At 42.5% G+C, this 24525-nt stretch overlaps 1 protein-coding gene across 2 annotated transcripts in view; it reads left to right on the top strand.

Annotated features, from left to right (window-relative positions):
• The window catches only part of GRID1 (glutamate ionotropic receptor delta type subunit 1), a 689073-nt gene that overhangs the window by 427733 nt on the left and 236815 nt on the right, over positions 1-24525 (top strand). For both annotated transcript variants that reach the window (XM_027062464.2, XM_027062467.2), the window contains exon 5: positions 2834-2887. In XM_027062464.2, coding sequence (XP_026918265.1) covers positions 2834-2887 — 54 coding nt within the window. The remainder of the gene's footprint in view (positions 1-2833; positions 2888-24525) is intronic.

Below are 24525 nucleotides of genomic sequence, written 5' to 3'. Positions count from 1 at the left end.
TTACTGGAGACCTTGGTCCTAAATAAACTCTGAGAGGCTGCAAAGAGCAATTCCAGTCTCTCTTGCCCATGACAGTTCTTCATGTGCCTAAAGACACCTATACTTTCACTGGCCTACTCCGTGACCAAGTCTAATTTGTGGTGTCCTCCATTAAGTGGTGTAGCCCAGTAGTCAACTCCCGGCCCCAGCAGTGTTTCTTCTAAGTGTCCTCTCCCCAGTTGCCCTTCTGTTCCTGGAAACCCAGAGCAGGGCTTTGAGTGCAGCTTGTTAATCTACATCTCTTTAGATTCAGTTCAGTGTTCCAGTGTTCTGGAACCTATAAGTTCCCTGATAGTTACCTCCTCTGAGGATCTGAGGCTCCTCAGAGGGCAACTGGCCCTTAAGTCCTCATAGCTTCTAGGGAGAGGGCCTGGTTTGTGGAGTTTGTAGAATGGGGAGAAAGTATTTTTGGGACATGGCCTCACAGGAGTTTGGTATCTCTGGAGATCCTTTCTTTCAGGGGCAGAACAGAGAAGACTTGGAGCCTCCTTCCTGAGGTGGGGGATGGAGCAACCTAGGAGGGGAGAGTTTTGTGGGGGCACGGCTCATAAGGAGGAGGACTTGTGTGGCTCCAGAAGACTTCTAGGTTCCAAGAATGTGATGGATCAAAGAATAAGGGTGGAACCTACAAAAGGTGGGGGATGGCCACTTCCCTTCTCTGCTTTGTGAAAAAGGCTTGGGATTTGTATGGACGCCATTTTGTGTTTGCTGCTTCTTGAGATTGAGGACTGAAGATATTGGCAGACAAGAGGAAGCAAGCATTATATATGTCTTATAGATGAACAAACTGAGACCAAAGGGGTTAAATGACAGCTGGTGGAGGCAGTCCTTTCCAGCCCAGTCCAGACTCCCATCCTAATTTGTCTTCACAGGGGCTGGCACCCTCTCCCCTCTAGGCTGGAGAAGGGGAGTTTGTGTCTTTAACCCCCAGATGGCCCAGAAAGACCCCTGTGCCCACCATTGGTGTCCTGTGGGAGCTTTCTGTAAAGGACTGGGATGCTAGAGCTGGGACACTCACACAGGCTCTATTTCCACATGCTTGTGCTGGCCAACAAACGTGTCCATTCTTTGTGTGGATGAAGTTTTAACAGAAGCCCGTGCACAGACAGTACAATGATGTACCTCCCACATATAGCTGGGTTGCTGGTGCAGGCAGGCTCTTTAGCCCTTTATGCTTCATGGTTAAGGAGAAAGAGTCAGAGCTCTGTGTACTGATGAGGAAAGATATTCTTGATATATTGGTAAGTAAAAAAATGATAGTTGTAACCTGATGCATATTTTGTGATCTCATTTAAATAAAAACATCTGTCTGATATGGGTACATAGATATGTACTTGCAGATGTGACCACAACCTTCTAGAAGGGGACACCTTAAACAATCTCTGGAGGATAAATGCGGAGGGGTAAATGGAACATTTCACCATTTAGCATATTTTATTTTATCTTTTAAAGTTTATTTTTTAAAGTTTGAGAGAGAGAGAAAGCGTGCGCATGTGAGGCAGGGGAGGGGCAGACAGAGCGGGAGAGAGAGAATCCTAAGCAAGCTCTGTGAGGCCAGCATGGAGCCTAACATGGAGCTCAAACCCACGAGCCCTGAGATCATGACCTGAGTTGAAATCAAGAGTCGGACACTTATCCGACTGAGCTACCCAAGCACCCCATTTAGCACATTTTTAAAAAGGGGGCAAGGTTATGGGATGATTTTGAACATTTTTACTTCTCTGTGTTTTTTTCAAATAAAAAAGAGTAATAAAAATTACATCACAAAAATACACGCAAAAAAGTAAAAATAAAAGAGGACTACAATCTGATAGTTCTCTCCCACGTTCATAGGTGGCCTGGCACAGTGCCTGGTACTCAGCAAGTACTTGACACATGCTAACTGTGAGAGCTCTCACAGGACATGCTTGACAATGATCAGTTCCTTCTCTCTTTTCAATCTGATGGCTTTCCAGTTAAAGGAGGATAAAAGCACCCAGAAAACATATGAGAAATGAAATAAGGAACCCTTATTTTCACTCTCTTCCACTTCCTTCACGTATTCAACAGCAATAATCACTCATATATTGAACACTATGTGCCAATTAAAGGGTAAGGTTCTGGGATACCACGCAAGATGTGGTCCCTGTCATCATGGAGACCCCAACTTGGTGAAAGAGATAGATACTACGAAATAAATAAGCCGCTAATATTCAAGCACAGAAATAGCACGTGCTATAAAGAAACAGAACAAATTGCTATAAGAGAGAATGATGGGAGTAGAGTCATTGCCCAGAAGCAAGAAAGAGCCAGTTCTGTGGGTCCTTTATGGGTTCTTTAGAACTGAAGGCAGCTCAAAACCCCAGCTGTGAGCTGCTGTTCTCCCAGGTGTCATTCATTGCAGCTGGACAAGCTGCCATAAATCCCTCATTCCAGATTTCGGATTTTTAGCCTCTGGCAGTCATGAGAATCATCCCCCTAAGCTCCCCTTCAGAAAAGCATTTGCAGGTACTTTTTCGAGAGGGGAGAGGAAAGCCCTCACCTTTGGTGGCCCTGTGATGCCTGTAGGAACCAGAGCTTCGACCTTGCTGAGGGCTAGTGCATAAGAGCTTGGAAAACAGCAGGAAATCAGATATCTGTGTTCAAATGATGCGTCTTGTAGCTAAGGCAGCGAAAGCTCAGGGGATGGCATGTTTTGTTAAGAAAAAAATCTCCAAGAACAATGTTTATCAAACCCCGTCTCGGCAATCATCTTGCGTGTCTACCAGCTTCTGGCTTGCTTCTATTCATGTTTGTTTTCCTTTTCTTTCTGCAGGCCGTAGAGACCAATCTGGCTTCCAAGGACAGCCACTGGGTCTTTGTGAATGAGGTAAGAGCCCCAGAGTGGGAAGGGGTGCAGCCTGCACTGAGCCCCCAGCCCCTTGAGAAAGCTCAGTGGGAAGCTTTTGGGGCCAATTCTGACTTGGGATGCTGGAGTGAATTCCAGGACCCCACCGTGCAGCACAGGGTCTCAGAGAGTTGGACCTGACCTGCCAAGATGCTCAGGGGAGCAGGTGAGAACCAGGGAAAGAGTCAAGATTGGAGTACATGAAGTCAGAAGAGAAGTGGTTTCAGGCATTAGATGTGCAGAGTGAGGAGAGACAGCCGGTCAGGGGGTTGGGGGCTGGAGAGATTGGGGCAGGTTAGAAGATGGGATGGAGAGGGAGTGGGGCAGAGGAGTGAGGGGGGATGGAGGAGGCTGCATTTCATGCAGGAGTTTGCAGTTCTGTGTGTTACATGACTTTGAATGTGTGTATGTATGAGTGCCTGCATGTGGGAGTGTATGTGAAAACACGTATGTCAGCATATGTGACAGTGTAGATGTATATGTGTGTGAGTGTGTACGTGTGTGCACACGCCCCTGGACCTAGCGGGGGCAGGAATCAGTGTAGCCATTTAAAGCGGGTAGATGAGAAGTCTCTCCCATGACAGGACATCCCACTGCTTTGGGTGCTGGGAAGAAGGGGAACACCAAGTTTTCACTGTGGCCCAGTCCTCTCTTTGGCTGTTTTACCTGCCTGGCTCTGACCTCCTCCACACTGCAGACAGTCCAAGTGAGTGGTCTTTAACCACATGCCCATTCAGGAAACACCACCAGGACAGCCTGTGTGACCCCAGCATGCTGTTAACAGAGCTGATTCCGGAAGACGGTTCCTGGTGCATGCTTTCATCAGGGCTTTGGCCTTCAGCTTCTCCTAAATTAACCGATCAATTTCTAATGGCCTCATTCTAGAAGATGCAAGGTTTATTATAGAGGTAATTTATTCTTTTATGATGTGTGTTTCTTCATTAGCTCAGTGCTCTATGGCTGGAAGAGTTTTGGGTGGCTTATTTTAATAATTTTGCAGGTAGTATCAGATAGTAACTTTTGCAAGGCCCACTTTTCATGGCTTTCCTCCATAAATTCATATCTTATTAGCTCTACCCGGGCCTGTTGGACAATGCAAATTAACTGTCCATTTACGTTGGGTTGTGGCTGGTTGTGCTGCTAATTAGAAGGGACATGTTGGCCACCTCCCCATTCTTCAGAGCCTGCTGGGGTCCTCCTTGGTCCTAGGAAGTTTTGATTCTCTGGGCTTTGTCATCTTCTCTATGGGTTCTTCAAGGTCCGGTTTTCTTTGTTCCAGAGAAGGGATGCATTTCATGTGCCTCTTAAGGCAAATGTCTGGTGCTGGCTTGAATATTTTGGTGACTCCTCCAAACTGAATCGTCAGTGTTCCTCTGTTGTCAGTCTTCAAAAAGCACTCTGATTTTGCATCTTTAACCTGTATGCTTTTTTCTCCTCTGCATCCTGACTCACCTCCAGGGTCCTCTGTCCCTCCTGAGCCCCTCTTCATGGCTAGGAGTGACTTCAGAATGGTTAGTGCTGAAGTGCCCACAAGGGCATTGCTGGGGCAGCTGGACCCCAGGACTTACTTAGGTCACCAGGAGTAGTCAGGCTGACAGATGTCAGCCACACTAGAACAGCCTCACCCAAGGGGATAGCTATGCCCCACGACAGTCAGCAGCACATTGTGGGCCGGGTCACACATCATGTGAATATCCCCAGGCTAAGTGTATCCTCCTCCAGAAGTGATCTCCTTTCTTGGCTTCCTTTTCTATAGGAGGCCATTCTTCTTGAGAATGAAAGGGTAACACCTACCATTTCTTATTTATTTATTTTTATTTTTTTATGTTATTTTTTTACTTTTATATTTGAGAGAGAGAGAGAGAGACAGACAGACAGACACAGCATGAGTGCAGGAGGGGCAGAGAGAGAGGAAGACACAGAATCCGAAGCAGGCTCCAGACTCTGAGCTGTCAGCATAGAGCCTGACGTGGGGCTCGAACTCACAAACCTCGAGATCGTGACCTGATCATGAGCTGAAGCTGGATGCTTAACCGACTGAGCTAGCAGGCATCCCTTACTTATTTAATTTTTAAAGTTTATTTATTTATTTTGAAGGAGAGAGAGAGAGAAAGCACACATAGGGGAGGGGCAGAGAGAAGGCTAGAGAGAGGATCCAAAGCAGGCTCTGCACTGTCAGCTTGGAGCCCGTTGCAGGGCTCAATCTCATGACCGTGGGATCATGACCTGAGCTAAAATCAAGAGTCCGAAGTTTAACCAACTGAGCCACCCAGGCACTCCAACACCTACCATTTCTTGATCACCTATTATATGCCAGGCACTTGTCAGAGTGTTTTATATTTGGGACCATCCTTAGACCTCATCAACAACCCTATATGACAGTTATTATCATCCCCATTTTACAGTTGGGAAAGGGCAGGCCCAAGAGGTTAAATCACTTGCCCAAGGTCATACAATGATTAAATGGTGCATTTGGGATTCTGTATGAAGACTGACTACAAAGCCATTTCTACCAAATGACACTATTATGCATACGGCCCTGACAAAGATCCTTAAACTATGGTCAAGGTCTGATTCAGTGAGGCCAGTAGGTAGGACTCAGGTATGCACACTTATGGAGACACTCTTGGCTTTGGTGTCAGCTCATGTACATTCTTGAAGTCTGTGATCTGGAGGTATGTCGTGTATAAAGCTTTGACCCTTAGGTCCCAGTGTGGCCTTTGGTTAATGAGCAAGCTGTTCTCTCAATTGTATGTAGATTTACCCTTAGGATCCAGCCATATTCAGAACTGCTGTTTCCTGTTACATAATGGCCCCACTGGAAACAAAAGTCCTATTATTCTTATGATAGTTGTATCATTCTAGACTCTATCTAAATACAGAGCCACAGACAATGTTTACCAGTTGCTTTTCTGTTTGTTGTATGTGATGGATAGGATAAAATAAAGTGGGAAGAAGAGAAGCAGGGGAAGGCATTTGGTGGTTCCGACATGGTCTCCAGAATTCAGCAACAGTATCGGGGCCCCATCTTCTCATTTCCTGAGCTGCTCCCTACTTCTTTAGAAGCAAGTTCAGTTTGTTTGACAAACTCAGGTTGGTGCCTCTTCCCCTCATGTCTTTCCCCCAAGGAGGCCTGCACTGTGGTCCCCAGCTCTGCCCCTGCTCCCTCATTCCTCACAGGCTGTGTCTTCTAGTTTCTCCCTCTATATCTGACTTCCTTAATGTATTTTCCTGGATTCAAATAAACACTCAAAGGCATGTAATTTTGTTTTGTTTTGTTTTTTCCTTAATCTGGTGGTTTTCTTAATACATATACTCCTTCACTGGTGAATATTGGTGTTGTATACATGAGGTCTATTTCATTTGGAGAAGGGGTAATTGGATGCAGAGAAAGGCTTGTGAGCATGTGAGCCTCACTGATAGTTTTTAGATTTTGTAGGTCTCTGGGCTTGACTGTGGGAACACTGGCAAGCAGATGTACTTTTGGGTCTAAACTATATTTTCATTGATTATTTAAATTATATGTTAGTTTGGAGGAGGGTGGGGGATTCAAAAGAACCTGTGGAAAGCAAATTGAACCAGTTGTCAAGGTGGCCACTAGGTCATGAGTCCCTAGAAGACATGGTCAGAATTTAGCTAATCACTGAATCCTAGTGCCCTATGCAAAGAGTAGGTTCTTTTCTTTTTTAAGTTTATTTAATTATTTTGAGTGAGAGAGAGAGAGAGAGAGAGAGAGAATGATAGCACATGTATATATGCTTGAGGGGAAGTTGGATGAGGCAGAGGAGAGAGAAAGAGAGAGAGAGAGAGAGAAAGAGAGAGAATCCCAAGCAGTCTCCCCGGTGTCAGCACAGAGCCCTACATGGGGCATGAATTCATGAACTGTGAGATCATGACCTGAGCCGAAATCACGACTAGGACACTTAACCAACTGAGCCACCCAAACATTCCCCAAAGAGTAGGTTCCTAATAAGGTTTGGTTGAAGGCAGGTTGATATACTTAGGATAGAGCAAGTTCCTTTGAAGAACATTTCTCAGCAGGCCTTCGAGGAAAGACAAAGGCAACAATTAAACTCGAGGCTTAGGGATGGAGAGGACTAGTCTGGGTCATTCACCAGAAGTTGCCAGTTGAGGACCAGTCACACATGGCTCTGGATGAGCTAGGTAGCTTCCAGAACCTCTTCACTAGCTGGTCTGGAGTATCTCTTCTCCATATGGCTTTCAGCAGATCCCAGGTGAGCCAGTGTGCAGGACAGGTGTCCTCAATGCCAGGTGGAGTCTGAATGCAGAAGAGAAGCCCTTTCCATGAGGATCCGTCTTTTGGGAACTTTTTGGAGGAAATTCTTTTATGGAATATATATATATATAATTTTCAGCATCTTCCGGAACTAAGTGTGATGGGACTTGGAGTGCTCTGTTTGTTGCTGAACAGCTCAGACTGTTAGAGTAGTTCTTCCAGACATGCACCCAAAGCATGTTTTGATGGGAATGGTTTAAGATGTTTAGAAAGCAGTTCAGAAGCTCATATATAACCCTTGTTCTTAGGTTTCTCAGTGAGTGAGGCTCTGGGCTGTGTTGGTGGAAGAGACAGAATTGGCAGGCACCCCTGCCACATTTCCAGCAGACATCAATGACCACCACATCCCATGCCCATTTCAGAACTTGTGTCTGAGCTCCAGACTCAGAGGTCCAGATGCCTTCTAGACTCAGCTGCTTGGAAGCCTTGTGACCACTTCCAGCTCAGTGCATCTCTCCCCAATGCTCCCTCACTCAGCATTCCATTCCCAGGGGCCCATGTCTCCACCCCTCTGGTTGGCTTCCTACTCAGTGAAGAAAAGCCAACATCATGGACCCTGCCTCAGAACCTGTCTAGGATGACCCTGACTGCACCTGTACACCTTCATGTACTTCTTACCCTTCTACTCACTCTCCCATGACTCATCCCTGCAAGCAGAGGAGTGACTTGTTTTCTCTATTTATTTTCCTTTCCTGGCTCTGCCTTTGCCAGGATCTCCCTTTATACCTGGCATGCTCTTCCTGAATGTCTGATTGCCAAGGTCTTACATTCCAGCAGGGGTCTGCTAAACATCTCCTTTGCCAAAAAGTCTTCCTGGATTTCTCCATTAGAGTTATTCATTGTCTTACTGTTGTACACTCCTTGCCCCAACTCTGATGCTCTGTGCCTGATTCCCTGTGCATGCAACTATGATGCATGTGCCTGATTCCCTGAACAGCCTGTAAGTGGACCTCCTTTCTGTCAGGCTGCCTAGAGTTCCCAGCACAAGGGAGTCACACACAGAGAATTTGTGTGCATTAAGGCTCCTGCTGCTGGCCGGCCTCCTGCTTCCTCACCTTGACTCTGCTTGTCTAATTGCATACATGTGGAAGAAGAGCATTTATAACTGTCCCTATCTTTCATGGACTCAGAAAGCTGTCATTTTGCTCTATGAGCTACAGCTGTCAGCACCCCCTGCTCTCGGCATCCCCTTTCCCTGCACTTATGAGTCCCATGGGGCACAAGCTCTTCCTCTGAGGCACACGCATGCTCCCTTCAGCCCCAGTCCAAGCCATTAGCCGATGGCAGAGCAGCCAGGGAGAAGGGCAGGGGAAGTGCTGGCTGGGCCTCCTACAGCAGTCTCCAAATTGCATTTGGGAGCATATGTTCTGCTAATTTGTAGGAGCTTTGTGGAAAAAGGATTCTGTGATCAAAGAGGGTGGCTAAGTTAGAGTTAAAGAGTGAGAAATGGGGGTCTCCTACAGGCATCTTCGGTCTCTGAAGCCGGCTGTGCTTTCCAAGGATGAGGCCGTGCACACTGTCACGTGCATTTGTTCCAATTGCACTCGTGCATTTTCTCTCAGTGTGCTCCCCTCTGCTCTTGAATAGGTTGTTGGCAGGTGGTGGAGTGTCAGGACCCGGAGGCTAGTAGTGCACATTCTTCCACATGACTCATGAGGTTGCTCATGTGCTGACCTCAGAGCCCTCTCTGGTCTTAGTTCCAACCACCTCTTATCTTACAGGGCTGCTCTGAGTGTATCCTAAGAGATCACTACCCCAACCCAGCACAGGGTCATCCTAGGGTCTGGACATCTTCAGCGAGCCTCTGCCCAGAATGCTGTTGTGTTGTGGCCCCTCAGGCCTCAGCCCCCACCTTATTACTTTCACTGGTTTGCCACCAACACATACTCTATGAGGATCCCTGGGTGCCCCAGAGGGCATTTCTGTCAGCAGTCCAGAAAAATGTTAGTCCAGACTTCCAAATCTTCCCCACCCACAAACACATGCTGAGTTAAAATAAATGAAAATGAGATGAGGCTATACATGAATAATGAGGGGGAAAGAAATGCTAATACACTAATTGAAGAAAACAAGAAGAAAGACCATGATATGAACGTGGAATCAAATAGCTTTAAGAAATCTCTATTTGGGACACAGAGAAAGGTCGGGAGAAGATTTAATTTTTTTCTTCCTTTCATTTTGAAGATTCCAATTCTGCTTGGATATGAAGTCCCTGTACCATTTACTGTCTACAAATTTAATTTAGGAACACTCAAAACCAATTATGTTTGTTGTAATTGGGTCACTTGTTTCTCTCCTCAGCCCCACCGAGGAGCCCTTGAGGACAGGGGCCACATCCTATCCACCCCTGAAGCCCCAGCGGATCTATCAGACATTACAGATGCAGGCACTTTTTTTTTTTCATGTTTATTTATTTTTGAGAAAGGGCGAGAGAGCGTGCACAGGGGATGGGCAGAGAGAGCGGGGGCAGAAAATCTGAAGCAGGCTCCGTGCTGAGAGTAGAGAGCCCGGTTCAGGGCTTGAACTCATGAACCATGAGATCATGACCTGAGCCCAAGTCGGTCACTTAACCAACTGAGCCACCCAAGCGCCCAGCACTGTTGTTTTGAGCATTCCTTTCTTCATCTATTTTTTCACTTAAATTTTACAACTTTATTGAGGTTTAATTCATGTACAGTAAATGCATATATTTAAGTGTACAATTTACATTTGACATATGAGTCACCCATGAACTCTTACCACAATGAAGATAGTGAACATGTCCGTGACTCACAAAGTGCCCCTTGGTAATCCCACCTCCAGCCCCACCTTCTCACACTCCCCAAGCAATTACTGATCTGTTCCTGGCACTTACAGATTATTCCTACTTTCCAGGGTTTTATACAAATGGAATCACACAGTATGTACTCTTTTTCCTATTTTGCTATGGCTATTTCCATCCAGATAATTATTTTGAGATTCACCCATATTGCAATGTATACCAATAGTTCTTTTTTTCATTGAGGAGTATTCAAATGTATGAATTCATCACAATTTGAGTATCTGTTCATTGATGGACATTTGGGTTGTTCTAGATTTTTTAGTGATTACAAATAAGGCTGTTGTGGATGTTCATGTACAAGCCTTTGTATGGACATATGCTTTCATTTTTCTTGGGTACATATTTACAAGTGGAATTGCTGGGCCATATGGTAGATGTATGTTTAACTTTTTAAGAATCTTTCAAGTGGTATGAGAATTCCAATTGCTTCACATTATGTTAAGTAGCTGGTTTGATCAGGTTTTTGATATTAGCCATTATAGTGGTATGTAATAGGACCTCATTATGATTGTAATTTTAATTTCCCTACTAACTAATGATACTGAGCATATTTTCATGTGTGTATTTGCCATCTATATCTATATCTCTCTTGGGGGGGGAGCTGAGATCATTGATTTGAGGACTTTTTCTTTAGTGCTATAAACTTCCCCTCAAGTGACTTAATGGCATCCCCCAAAGTTTGCTATGTTGTGTTTTCACTGTTATTCAGTTTAAAATACTTTCTATATTACCCTTTGATTTCTTCTTTGCTCATGGGTTGTTTAGAAGTGTGTTATTTAGTTTCCAAATATTTGGGGATTTTTAAAGGATTATTCTCTTATTGATTTTTAATTCAGTTCCACTGTGGTCAAAGAATATAGTTTCTCATACTTACACCTTTTAAAATTTATTGAGACTTATTTGATAGTCCAGTACATTTTCTGTCTTGATAAATGTTTTATGTGCACTTGAAAAAGATGTGTAATCTATTGTTGTTGTGTGGAATGTTCTGTAAATGTCAATTAGGTCAATTTAGTTGATAGGGTTGTTTATGTCTTCTGTATCCTTGATGACTTTTTGTCTATTTGTTCTATCATTTATTGAGAGGGGAGTATCAAAATATTCAACTTTAATTGTGAGTTTGTCTGTTCTCCTTGTAGTTTTATCCGTTGTTGTTTAATGTATTTTTAAGCTTCGTTACAAGAGGCATAAATGTTTAGGATTTTATGTCCTGTTGATTAATTGATCTGTTATCATTACAAAATGACCTTCTTTACCCTTCTGCTTTGAAATGTTCTCCACTCTGAAATATAATTTGATATTACTGCAGCTATTACAGATCTATTTTGACTAGTGTTAGCCTAATATATCTTTTTCCATTCTTTTACTTTTAACCTACTTGTTTCCTTGTGCTTAAAATATAGCATGTTTCTTGAAAGCCACTCATACTTTGATATTGCTATTTTATCTGTTGTAACACTTGGCCTTTTAATTGCAGTGCTTAGATGATTTAAATTTAATGTGAATATTAATATGATTAGTAACTATGGTTTCTTTACCTGGAAGTCAAATGAAAAAACCATTTCTGAGGGGAGGGAGAGAACATTGGTGCCAAGTGCTATTGTTATGAGGATGTGATGACCTGTGGGGTCAATGGTTGGAAAGAGTTGGAGGACCAAGTCCCCATGTACCTCAACTTATATTACTCCATTTTACAGATAAGAAAACAGAGGCTCAGAGAGATGGACTGATTTTCAATGTCACCTAGGAAGTGGCAGTCAGGATTTGAACTTAGGTGTAGGTGACTCCAAATTTAAGAAATAAATACCTATGCCACACTGCCCCTCTCTTACCTTTCCTCCTCATACTCAGTACTAACTAAACACTAAGTATGTGACTGAACCCCAACAATATTAGAATGTTTTTACCATTTGGAAGTGGTAATACAGTTCTCATTTACGGAAATTTGTTCTTATAAAACCTTTATTAGAGTTCTTCCCTGTATGTTACTTTACATAGTACCACCTTTTTTTGTTTGTTTGTTTTAGATTTCCTGTGGAAATAATGAAAGAGCCCTGCAAAAGCCCATACAATTAAGCTAATACCTGTCACATGAGTAGTATCTGAAGGGAACAAACCGCATTTGCTAAAAATGTACTTCCAGTCATTACTCAGAATGTACCTATTATCCTTCCTCAGCCAAAAGGAATCTATGAAATTTAACACTTATGGTTGTAGATACATGAGGAAATTGTCATTGTGTATAGCGTTAACATCATTCTCCAGCCCTTTTCAGAGCCCCATGGGAAGAGTACTTGGAACTGTACAGATGAGTTGGGGGATAGTACTAAGAGAGTAGTGATGTACCCTTGTGTTTTAGATCAATCTTTGGGAACACGCAATGGATACTTCCTTAAGCCTTATTTTCTTCATCTGCTCAATGGGGTTCATGATACTACCTCCTAGGAAAGTTGTGAAGATTAAGTGAGATAACTCACCAGAAGTGACCCATCACAGGGTCTGGCACACAGCAAGCACTCTTGAAGGAGCGTTCCTCTTATTAACCAATCACTAATGTCCTGCAGAGAAGTTCATCTTTGGAACTTAAGGAAATACCCAGATTTGAGGAATTGATAACAGGTCCGTGCATGTCTTCATGAGGAGTGCCAGGGGACGGAGCCATGGCTTAACTCATCGTCTGGGTGACCTCGGATTGGAACATTTCTAACTGTGCTTGGGGCTTCCTGGGGCCCTAGTTCTCCCTTTCAGACTCATACATCCTTTAAAACTCCATCCGATTACCCTCCCCTCACTTTGCAACACCTATGAATTTCTTCCATAACCTTTCTTTTTTCCAACTCCCCCAGAGAACTCAGGCAGTGATTCTTCATTGGTCTTTAACTTCTTCCTCCATGTCCTGTCTCCTTACCAGGATCTGCAACTCTTGACAATCTATAATTCGTTTGTCATACGTGTACTGACCACCCCTGAAGCATTGGGATGCTCATGCACATTTGAGAGATATCCTCCTCACTCTCAGAGAGCTTATGGCATCATGGGTGAGAAACATGTGCTCTTCACAAATCTACAGCTAGGCAATGCTTGTAGGGGCCACTCCAGATCCTCTGCCTTTTGCAACCAAGTTCAAGCTTCCTGCAGACAGAACAGCTCAGCTAGATTCCTGCCATTGATGTGGAATCAGACTCCATGTTTTAGATGTGAATCAATTGTCCCCAACAAGTACGTTATCCTTTTGCAGAGTTTTGACAGAAGGATGCTTGGGAAAGGGAGTACTGACACTTAGGGAGTTTTAAAAATAGCTTTAATCCCCATGTGCAGCAAATGCATCCGAAAACTAAGGGTTAGCGTCTACCTTTGTGCATTCCCATCCATCGCTCTTCTCACAAATGAGTTCTGATGGATTCCGATGAACTCACTGCTTATGCCAGAAAGATCCTATTATCTGTGCCTTCTAATCTGTTATTACACCTCCTGTGCCAGGCTGGTTAATCACCGTGTACCACATGGAGAGGCGAGCAGCAAGCACATGCGCGCATGCTCATGCGCCACGCAGCTACCGCCTTTACGCAGCGTGGGGCGGGGGAGGGATAGGAGGCCCCTGGTGGGGTTCCCAAGGAGTGTGCTTTCAAAACTGGAACATAGAAGCAGAGGTGGAGGCAGGAGACAATTCAGACCACCAAAACTTTTTGTGAAGTGTCTTAAATAACGTTCAAGGGCTCATAAAGGCAGTAGGCTTTGCTTTGGTTATTTTTTCCACTGTCTCAAACCAGATGTTCTGTGCACTGGGGAAGAGTGTCTCTTAAGCTGGTTGAAGAATCCCATATGAATATTGTCCAATTTCAGCAAGAGGAGGGAAGAAACCCTTTACTTGTCGTTGATCAGTACTAGGCCGCAGTTTCCTCTAGCCCTAAAGACTGGCTTGCTGGCTGCCAAGGTGATGAGGGGCTGAGGAGCCAAGTGCTCCTCCTGGCCAGCTGCAGAGTGGGGCTTCTGGTCAAGAATTGCTAAAGAGCCCACCTTGTGAGGCCAGTGGGGTCTGAATGGCCTCCTTTCTCACCCTCAGATCTCTGCTTATTTGCTGTGGGGTATTGCAGGAACAGTGAGCCAAGTGGTTGCTCCCCGAAGCAGGAAACTTACATTTGAGTGCCTACTGTGTGCCAGGCCCTGCTTTGGATGCTTTGTAGACATTATTTCAAAACAAATTAAATTTATCCGTGAAATCCCATTTAAAGGGATGGCAAGAAATTTGAACCCATTACAACAGGATAGCTTCCTCCTTGTCCTCTTGAAGGTTGTGCAAAGGTCCCTGGATTTTCCACTGTCGAGATCAATCATAGAGAATCTGTCTAGATACTCAGGAAGTTTCAACCCACTTTGGGTCTCAAGCTTGGGCATGGTGTTTTGTTTTTTTTTTTTTTCTTCTGAGCCTGAAGGACCCCAGGCATTGGGCTCAGGCTTCCTACATGGCTACCAGCCACTCCTGTCTGATACCCCATCCTGGATTATCACATATCAGGGAATGGGAAGACCCACAGACCCCTCTACTGTCCCCTTTCTATCTTAACTGGAAGCTTCCCTTCCCAGCTGAAGCCACTTTGACTACTCCCATTCTCTAAGCCACAGAAACTTCCCAGCCAATATCATTGTCAGTTCACATCTTTGTTGAAAGAAAATATCTTGGGAGAAAGAAGAGCACAAACTTTCTAGAGTCTGTAGTATTGCTTACTTCCATGTATATATGTGGGAACATGCATGGTAGGGAGGGAAGGACACGGGTAGAAGGAAAGCAGGGGGAAATTGCTCTATTCTTTTCTGAATCTTCTACAATAGTAAAACAAAATACAAATTAAGATGCTAATGAATGATCCTTTCCAATAGCCTTATATATGTAGTTTATTTTGCCAAATTGAGGTTTCTCTGTTATGTTCAGCTTTGTATCTTATTGTTTTCAATTAAGAATGTATCATTCACAATTTATCATGTCAGTAATTAGCATTCAGAATAATATTTAATGGTCTTGTAGTAGTCTGTCATTTGGAGGAATCATAATTTTTGCTCCACTTTTGGAAACTTAGGTTGGTTAATGCTGTTGTAAATAATGCTGCAGTCAACATACTTCAACCTAGATCTGACATGTCTGATTCCTAGTGATGGTAAAAATATTGTTTCAAAGTATGGGAGCCCTCAATGAGCCTAAGCTTCTTTTATCAGAGTGCCTGTCTCGTCCCACTCTTGTGTTTTATGAACACGACTATCATTGTTTTTCATCTTTATCAATATTATAAATAAAAAGGCTCACTGCATTGTGTTAATTTGTATTTCTTTGCTTATTAGCCAAGCCAAACACTTTGGACATTTAATTTTTGATCATGCATGTTTCTAATTTTGTGACTTTAGTTGCTCATGTCTTTTGTGCAGAGATATTAGTCTTTTGTTATATGACTGACCCTTGCATCCACCTTCTGAGAGAGATGTTACTAACACTGGAATAAAGATTATAAACTTGAGGGTCAGAAAAGGCCTAAGGTCTCACAACTGTATAAAGACAAGCTGGAATTTTAAGCTCAAGTTGGTCTTGTTCAATGTGGTGCTGCCTTTGAGCCAGTCCAGTCCTACCTTAAATGGAGATGCATGTTCATTTATCTTATAAGGGACAAAATTTCTGCACTGAAGAAATAAATCTTCCAATTGTTATATTGGATTAGATCAATTCCTGAATCAAAAGTTGGCTTTACAACTTAAAGTGGCATAGAATTTTCTTTTTTTAAAAAAACTTTATTTTTGGGATGAGCACTGGGTGTTGTATGGAAACCAATTTGACAATAAGTTACATATTTTGAAAAAAGTTTATTTATTTATTTTGAGAGAGAGAGAGAGAGAGGGAGAGAGAAAGTGAGCAGGGGAGGGGCAGAAAGAGAAGGAGAGAGAGATTCCCAAGCAGGCTTTGCACTGTCAGCTCTGAGCCTAAGGCAGGGCTTAATCTCGGGAACGGTGAGATCATGACTTGCCAAAATCAAGAGTCTTGAGCTAAATCAAGACACTTAACTGACTGAGCCACCCAAGTACCCAGACATAGAATTTTCTGTTAACCTTGGGGCACCTGGGTGGCTCAGCTGGTTAAGTGTCCAACTCTTGATTTTGGTCCAGGTCATAGTCTCACAGTTCATGAGTTCGAGCCCCACATGGGGCTCCACTCTGACAGTACAGAGCCTACTTGGGATTCTCTTTCTCTCCCACTCTTTCTTCCCTTCCCCTGCTCGCTCTCTCTCTCTCTCTCTCTCTCCCTCTCTCTCAAAATAAATAAACTTAAAAAAAGAATTTTCTATTAACCTTGGTTAATACACAGAAAAGTCATGAAAATTTCTCTAATTTTTATCCAATAGAAGGGAATGAGCAGCATCAGTGGGCTCATAGAAGACACATTAAGTTGCTTTTATGATTAAACTCACAGTATTGTGCTTAAGGCCCTGGCTCTGTTTTGTGAGAGTCTTCAATGGCCCCAGTGAAGCTCCCCCAAACAGACTTGCAGTGAGGGAGCAGGCGCCCTCCTTCCTTTCATGAGGAGTGGAATCACATCCCTGTTCCCCTTTCCCCCTCAAGGAAACGTTCCTCACTAAATCCTCTTTCCCTCGATTTTGACTCTTCTGGTTTTTTAGTCAAGAAATTAATTCTCATTTTCCTTGGCGAATCTGCATGTGTGCCAGGCTCTTCACTATGGAATTTCATATCATTAAAGCTTGGTGCCTCCAAGGGAAATTCCAATTTAGCATAATGGTTTCGTTTAATATGAAATGCTGTTTCCTCTTCCAGATATTGGTTTCAGGAAGAAGGGATCTATTATCCATTAAGTTTTTGTACCTCTGCTCACATAACACAGCCCAGGGAAGGATGTGCCCCTCAGGTGAAAAGTAGTCACAGCAATGAGCTGTAGGCCTGGGCAGTGTGGTGAGCTTGAGGGATGAAATTATGGGTAGACATCTAACTGGGCAGTGGTTTGGAGTGCAGGTGCTAATATGTGAGGAGGGGCATGAGGAGATTCTGCTGAATCTGCTCCTACAAGGATTTGGGCTTTTAACCTGAGTGAGCTGAGGCGCCACTGGAGCATTTTGAGCTGAGGAGTGATGCCATCTGAGTTATGGTTTGGAAGGACCACCCTAAATTCTGTGTTGAAAATACACTGTAGGCATTAGGGTGGGAAAGGACAGAAAAAAGGGAAAAAGAAAGCTTAAAAATTAGTGCCTTTAATTAGCGATGATGATGGCTTGGACCAGGATGAGATAAGTGAGCAGAGGTAGTAAGATGCACTCAGATTCTGAAAGTTTGAAGACAGGGCTGACAGACACTGCTGACCAAACTGATATACACAGAGGGCAAATGACTAGCCAAAGGGCAAGCACGTAGCAAGTGTTAAAGCTGAGGAAGGGAAAAGGAGGCTTTAGGGTGTTTGTGGGGGGGAGTGGTATTTTATGTAGGGTGTTCTGGATTTTAACCAGGCAGTATGACTCTAGTGTATACACTCTTATTATTTCACAAACTTTTTGAAGTGTAACTGACATTAAAGATACTGCACAGTTTGATGAGTTATGTCTTGGAGTTTTGACATATACATTTGTGAAACTATCACAATAATCATGAAAATGCACCTTTCTATTACCCACAAAAGTTTTCTCCTGTTCCCACGTAACCAGTTTCTCTCTCTCTCGCCACCCAATCCCAGGTAACCTCTGATCCATTTTCTGTCAGTGTAGATTACTTTGCATTTTCTAGGATTTTAGATCAATGGAATCATACAGTACATACTCTTTTTTGTCTAGCTTATTTCACTCAGAATAATTTTGAAATGCATTCATGTTGTTATGTATATTTGTTGGTTAATTTTTGTATATGGTGTGAAGTAAGGGCCGAGATTAATTTTTATTTTCTTCTGATTTATTTTCTGCATTAATATTTGATTTTTCCAGTACCATTTGTTGAAAATAGTACTCTTTCCCCTTTGGATCATTCATTGAGTATCAATTGGCCTTCAATGTTTGGATCTATTCCTAGGGTCTCTCTTCTATTTCATTGACCTATATGTCTATCTTCACACATAAAGACCATGCTGTCTTTATGCTTGTGGCTTTATAGTTAGTATTGAAATCAAGTAGAGTAAGTTTTTCGCCTTTTTCTTCTTTAAAAATGTGCTTTTACCCATCTACATCCTTCACATTTTCACAGGCCTGGGACTAGGATGAGGCAAGTGAGGCACCTAATAAGGCAAAAAATTTAAGGGGGAACTCACCCTCAAGTTTGTGCAAGTACCTCACCTTAGTTCTTGCCTTGCATTTCCATATACATTTTATTTTTAAAAACTGTTTGTTTATTTTGAGACACACACACACACGTGCCCGCGTGCATGCACGTGCGCGCGCGCACACACACACACACACACACACACACACACACACAGGGCAGGGAAGGGACAGAGAGAGAGAGAGAGCAGTGAGAAAATTCCAAGCAGGCTCCATGCTGGTGCTGGAAGCACAGAGCCCAATGTGGGGCTTGACTCATGAACCATTAGATCAGGACCTGAGCCAAAATCAAGAGTAGAATACCTAACTGACTGAGCCACCCAGGTGTCCGGACCATATAAATTTTAGAATTAACTTGTCAGTTTGCAGAAAAGGCCTGCTAAGATTTTAATTTCAATTGTATTGAGTCTAGAGATCATTTGAGGGAGAATTGAAAGCTTCACAACATTGAGTCTTCTGCTCTATGAACAAGGTATATATTTTCATTTATGTATATCCTCAATTATTTTTAGCAATGTTCTGCAATGTTAAATGCACAGGTCTTGTTAAATTCATCCCTATGTTTCTAATATTTTTGATATAATTGTAAATGGTGTTGCTTTTTCAATTTAAGTTTACAGTTGTTTCTAGCATGTAGAAAATACAAATGGCTTTTGAATATTGACCTTGCATCTGTATCACAACCTTGCTAAACTTATACATTAGTTCTAGTGGCTTTATTTTGTAGATTTACAGTTGTCTACATAGACAATCATGTCACATGTGAATAAAGACAGTTCTACTTCTTCCTTTCAAATCCAGATCTTTTTTATTTCTTTTCTTGCCCTACTGCATTGGCTAGAACCTCCAGCACAATGTTGAATAGAACTATTAAGACTGCACATATTTGGGGATGCCTGGGTGGCTCAGTTGGTTAAGAGTCCAACTTCAGCTCAGGTCATTATCTCACAGTTCATGAGTTTGAGCCCTGCATTGGGCTCTGTGCTGACAGCTCAGAGCCTGGAGCCTGCTTTGGACTCTTTGTCTCCCTCTCTTTTTGCCCCTCCCCCACTCACTCCCTGTCTCTGTCTCTCTCAAAAGTAAATAAACATTAGAAAATTAAACAAAAAAAGACTGCACATCTTTACTTCTTTACTGATTTTAGGGCTATACATTTAGCTTTATACCATTAATTATGATGTTAGGTATAGGTTGATCATACATATGCTTGATAAGGTTGAAGAAGTTCTCTTTTATTATTAGTTTCCTGAAGGTTTTTAACAGAATTAGAAACTGGATTGTGCCAATTTTTTTATGCATCTATTGATATATTCACATGGTTTTTCTTTTTTTATTCTGTTGATATGGAGTACTAAATTAATTAATTTTCAAATGTGAAACCAACCTTACAGCCTGGAGATAAACCCCACTTGCCCTCATCATGTTTCTGGGTTTTATTTTGTTTTGTTTTGAGTTGTTGGATTTACACTTACCTAAAATATTAGCAAAGATATTTTAAGGAAGTTTTGTATCTATGTTCATGAGGGATGTTCATCTGTAGTTTTCTTATCTTGTAAACCCTTTGTCTAGTTTTGTTATCAGGGTAGTACTAGCCTCCTGAAACAAGAATCTGTTTCATCTCTTCAGTTTTCTGAAAGAATTTGTGTAGAATTGATATGTAGAATTCACCAGTGAAGATACCTGGGCCTGGAAATTTCCCCACCTACCCACCTACCTCCACCATGGAAAGATTTTTAACAACAAGTCCAGCTTTATTAGTAGATATATTTAGGTTATACATTTTTTTTCTAAGTGAGGTTTGGTAGTTTGCACCTTTCAAGGAAGTTGTCCATTGTATCTAAGTTTCTCATAGTTCTGATCTGCTTCTGATAAATTCTTCACCTTCTGTTTTTCATTCCTTAAAGGTGTCATTTTACTGACTTATGGTTCACCTTGTTTCTGATGAGAAATCAGCTATCATTCTTATCTTCATTTTTCTCTGCATATTGGATCTTTTTCCTCTGGTTGTTTTAAGATTTTTCTTTTTCTCTGATTGTGTGCTTAGGTGTGGATGTCATCAAATTTAGAAACTGTTTAACCATTATTTCTCCCAATATTTTTTCTGTCTTTCCCTTTCTCTCTTTTATTTCCTGGACTTAAATGACATGTATATTAGGTTGCTTAAAATTGTTCCATTGCTCACTAATGCTCTGTTGATTTTTCCCAGTCTTTTTTTTTTCCCCTCTGTGATTCATTTTGGGAGTTTTTGTTTTGGTACTTTCAGGTTCATTTATTTTTCTTCTAATCTGCTGTTGATTTCATCTAGAGTAATTTTCATTGCAGACATTGCATATTTTATTTGTAGAAATTCAATTTGCGTCTTTTATTTTTCTCCCTGTCATGTACATACTTTCCTCTATGTTCTTGAACATATGGTGTGTGTTTATACTATTTATAATATCTGTTTTAATGTCCTGTTCTACTAATTCTGCCATCTGTATTATTTCTGGGTCTGTTTCCACTGATTGATTTTTCTTCTCATTATGGAGAGTATTTTCCTATTTCTTTGCATGCCTGGTAATTTTAGATTAGATGCCAGACATTGTGAATTTTACATGGTTGGGTGCTTGATTCCTTTTCTTCTTTAAGTATGCCCCACCCCACCTCTATTCTTCCCCCAGGACAGGGTTAAGTTATTTTGGAACATTTTGATTTTTTTGAGAATTGCTTTGAAGCTTTGTTAGGTCAAAAACAGTTTTAGTCTGTTGCTGTTGCTAATGTGACCCATTATTACGGATTGTTAAACCTGATCCTTCCAGTCTTTCCTTAGACTCAGGTAGTTACCTCACTCACATGCACTAACCAATACTCAGCTGAAGATTCAAAGGGAACTTTCAGTAGATTTCTGGAGGGCATTTTCTGTGTAGCTCTCGCTTCTCTGGAATTCTGCCTTATGAATTGCAATTATTTTGGCTTCCTCAAAACCTAGACTCTCTCTTCAACTCATGGAGGCCATCAGGCTCTGCCTAGGTTTCCCTTTCCTTTGCTGCAACCTGGAAAGTCTCTGTTAGCATGAAGTTCAGGCTCTCTTCATTTGTTTCTTTTTTTGGGGGGTAACACTTTTTAGTTATGTCTGTTGTCTAATGTCTGAAAACTGTCATTTCATGTTTTGTTTTTTATTTAAAGTGAATGGTAAGTTCAGTCCCTATGAGTCCATCATGGTCAGTTAAGTACCATGCTACATACCTTCTATTCTTCTATTCTTCCAAATTTATATTCTCAGATCTTTACATTTAAATCTACACAATGGGCTCCAGTTCAGATGTAAGGGCTTTGATATGGTAAACATGGGGCTGTAAACTTGAGAGCCATCCAGTCCAGGGCTCTGAGTCATGAAGTCTTATTTTAATTTATATTTGGAAATTTTTTAAATAATATTTCAGGATTTTAAATTATAATGCAATTAACAATTATAATTTTCTATCAGCTCCTTGGGGATTAAAAAACCATGAAGTGGTAATGTGAAACATTTTCCTGGTGGTAGGGAGAGTTGTGCACAAATAAAAGCAGATTTAAATATTCTCCTGAGACAAACAAATGGGTATTGCAAACAAAATAATTGAAGTGGTTTGTAGCAAACAAGCAAATGAGTGCCATGAAGGATCAGCGGCTATTATATTTATTTTTCTGTTTGAATATTTGCCTGGGGAGTAAGCTGAAAATTGAAACCCCGATCAGCTTTTAAAAATTTAACAACAGACTGAAGAGCGTTGGCTTTATGTTAGAGAATTACTTAGGTCAGAGTTTCAAATACTAAAATTTTTGAGGGTCACTTTTGCTTCCTTTCTCTCTTCCTCCCTCCTCTCCTTCCCTCCCTCCCTTCTTCTCCCTTTTCCTCCTTCATTCCTTCCTCCTTCTCTTCCCTTCTTTCTTCCTAAGTGTTTACCAGGCCTGGTGCTCAGTATCAGAAAGACAACAGAATATGAGAGACATACACCTTGGCCTCAAGGAGCTGGTTTTAGTTCTGAGCCCAGTGTAGATGGAGCAATGGATTAGCACCTGCAGCTTCCTTCTGGTTCTGTGGGGAACACAGAATTCACAGTGCCTCCACATCTGAATCAGGGTTGTGGGTATACAATAAAGGGCCAGAGGCTCATTATGGATTTTGGATCTAAGTTAATGGAGTTGCCTTATTCAGCTCTTGACACCCTTTTTTCCAAGTGACGTCTGTAGTGTTCTCCTGGGGGCATATGGTTACATGAAGGATCACTTTTCTGCCTGTGACTGCCTGCCGGGTTTGTTACCTGGAGAATTCTTACTCAGACTCTGACCTGAGTTGTTGAACTGTGTAGACACTAGATTTGCTCCTCCCTCCAAATGGCAGGCTAACTATTTTTAGCTTGTCCCTACAATTATTAGTGCTTTTAATACACGGGCCTAGACCTGCAGAAGAATAGGTTTTAGGCCCAATATAGAGCATATTTCAGGTATATCCCATCTGAAGAAATGAGGGTAAGGTTAGCAGTCAGCAAACCACTTCTGGGAATTGCTTTGACCTACCTCAGATGTTCTGAGTCCCTTGGAATTAAGGGAAACTGCCTGAGCAGAGGTGAGTGATACCCGTTGTGGGAATTCAGAACTTGCAAGGTTGCTGGGAGCAGGAAGACCCAAGAAGATGGGGGCAGGGCACACAGGGAAGAAGGAAGAGTGAGATCCAGGAGAGGGAGTTGAAATGGAAAAGAAGAAAGTGGAAGTAAGAGACATGAAAGAAGAAAAAGGAGAGAGAGCAGGGGTAAATCTCACAGACAGCCCAGTCCAGCCCAGCTGTCATCCATAAATAACTTGCAGCCAGAAGCTTTACCGACTGTCTCCAGTAAATGTTGGGGACATGTGTGGGTCCCCTGGCTCATTGGAGGGCAGATGTCCACCTTGTGTTCATGGTCAAATATAATAGAATAAAATGTGATGAAATAAAAACTCAATTAAATGAAATAGAACAAAAGAGCCACTAAAAATGCAAGACCCCAGGGGACTTTTTTGGTCTTCTCTGGGTGAGATTGCAGATTCTCCTGATAAGCTGGTAGGCCTGGGGAGAACCTGAGGGGACATCTGTTTCACCCTAGGGCCAAGGTTAGGGGCAGGTCTTTAGGGAACAGGGTGACCTGCTCACTACTGGCCGTTCTGACTGGACCACTCAGGAAAATGGACCGTGATGGAGGCGGTGGGATGGGGGGAGAGCTCTGCCGCCTGTCTGGGCAGCCCTGGGTAAAAAGGGCAGGCAGAGTAGGATGCTGGCTTTCCTGTGAGCAGAACCCATTTGTGTCATTTATGAAAATAAAAGAAGCCATATGAATTTTCAATTAATGAGCCATTATATTTAGTGATAGGATGGCTGAGTTCTGATTTGATGTCTTGGCAGGAAGTCAAGTGAACCCCAGGATCTCTTGGAGATGAGAGACAGGAAAGAGCTCCGTATGTGCAGATTGGGTGGTCTGCTATGGGCTCCCTTAGGGGTGTGCATGAGGCTGCATGGGGCCATGGAGTGGAAAGAGGGGCAGAAAGAGGGCTGGTCTGTCTTCCTTGAGGCCAGGCTGTGGCAGATGTTTTGCCGGCCTTCAAAGGCTGTACAGAGAGCTTTAGCTTCTGAGGTAGAAGGATAAGAAGTACTCACCGCAAGACTCTGTGCTAGACATGTTGGGTCCCATTGGATGAAAGTCTTTGAATTAAGGCAGAGCCCCTGGGGAAGTAGTTACCCCATTTCCAGATGACACTCAAAGGAATTAAGTTCCTTGTCCAAGTTCTACAACCAGGGAGAGGAGAAGCTAGGACTGGAGCCCATACACACTTGATTCCAGATTCAACACTCTTTTCACTTCACTGTATAATACAGACCAGTGTTTCTTAAATTTGAACATGCCTATGAGTCACCTGAGAATCTTGTCAAAATGCAGATTCTGGGTAGATAGGTCCAGCATGGGGCCTGAGATTCTGCCTTTTTTTTTTTTTAACAAACTCCCAGTTGATACCGATGCTGTTGGCTCTTGGACCACACTCTGGGGAGCAAGGGCATCCTCTATGGCAACTTTCCATATCCTGTGTAAAATAGGGAGACTGCTGCATACCCCATGAGTTTTTAAGGGATGATGAATGAGACAGGATGTCTCTGGTCAGAACCACCATGCAGAAAGTGCCCTCCTCCCATCTTCTCTGTCTTGGAAATGTAACCAGCACC

The sequence above is a fragment of the Acinonyx jubatus genome, chromosome D2 (assembly GCF_027475565.1).
Source record: "Acinonyx jubatus isolate Ajub_Pintada_27869175 chromosome D2, VMU_Ajub_asm_v1.0, whole genome shotgun sequence".
Classification (NCBI taxonomy): Eukaryota; Metazoa; Chordata; class Mammalia; order Carnivora; family Felidae; genus Acinonyx; species Acinonyx jubatus.
The sequence above is the reverse complement of the archived record's forward strand: the minus strand, read 5'-3'. Positions and strand labels throughout refer to the sequence as shown.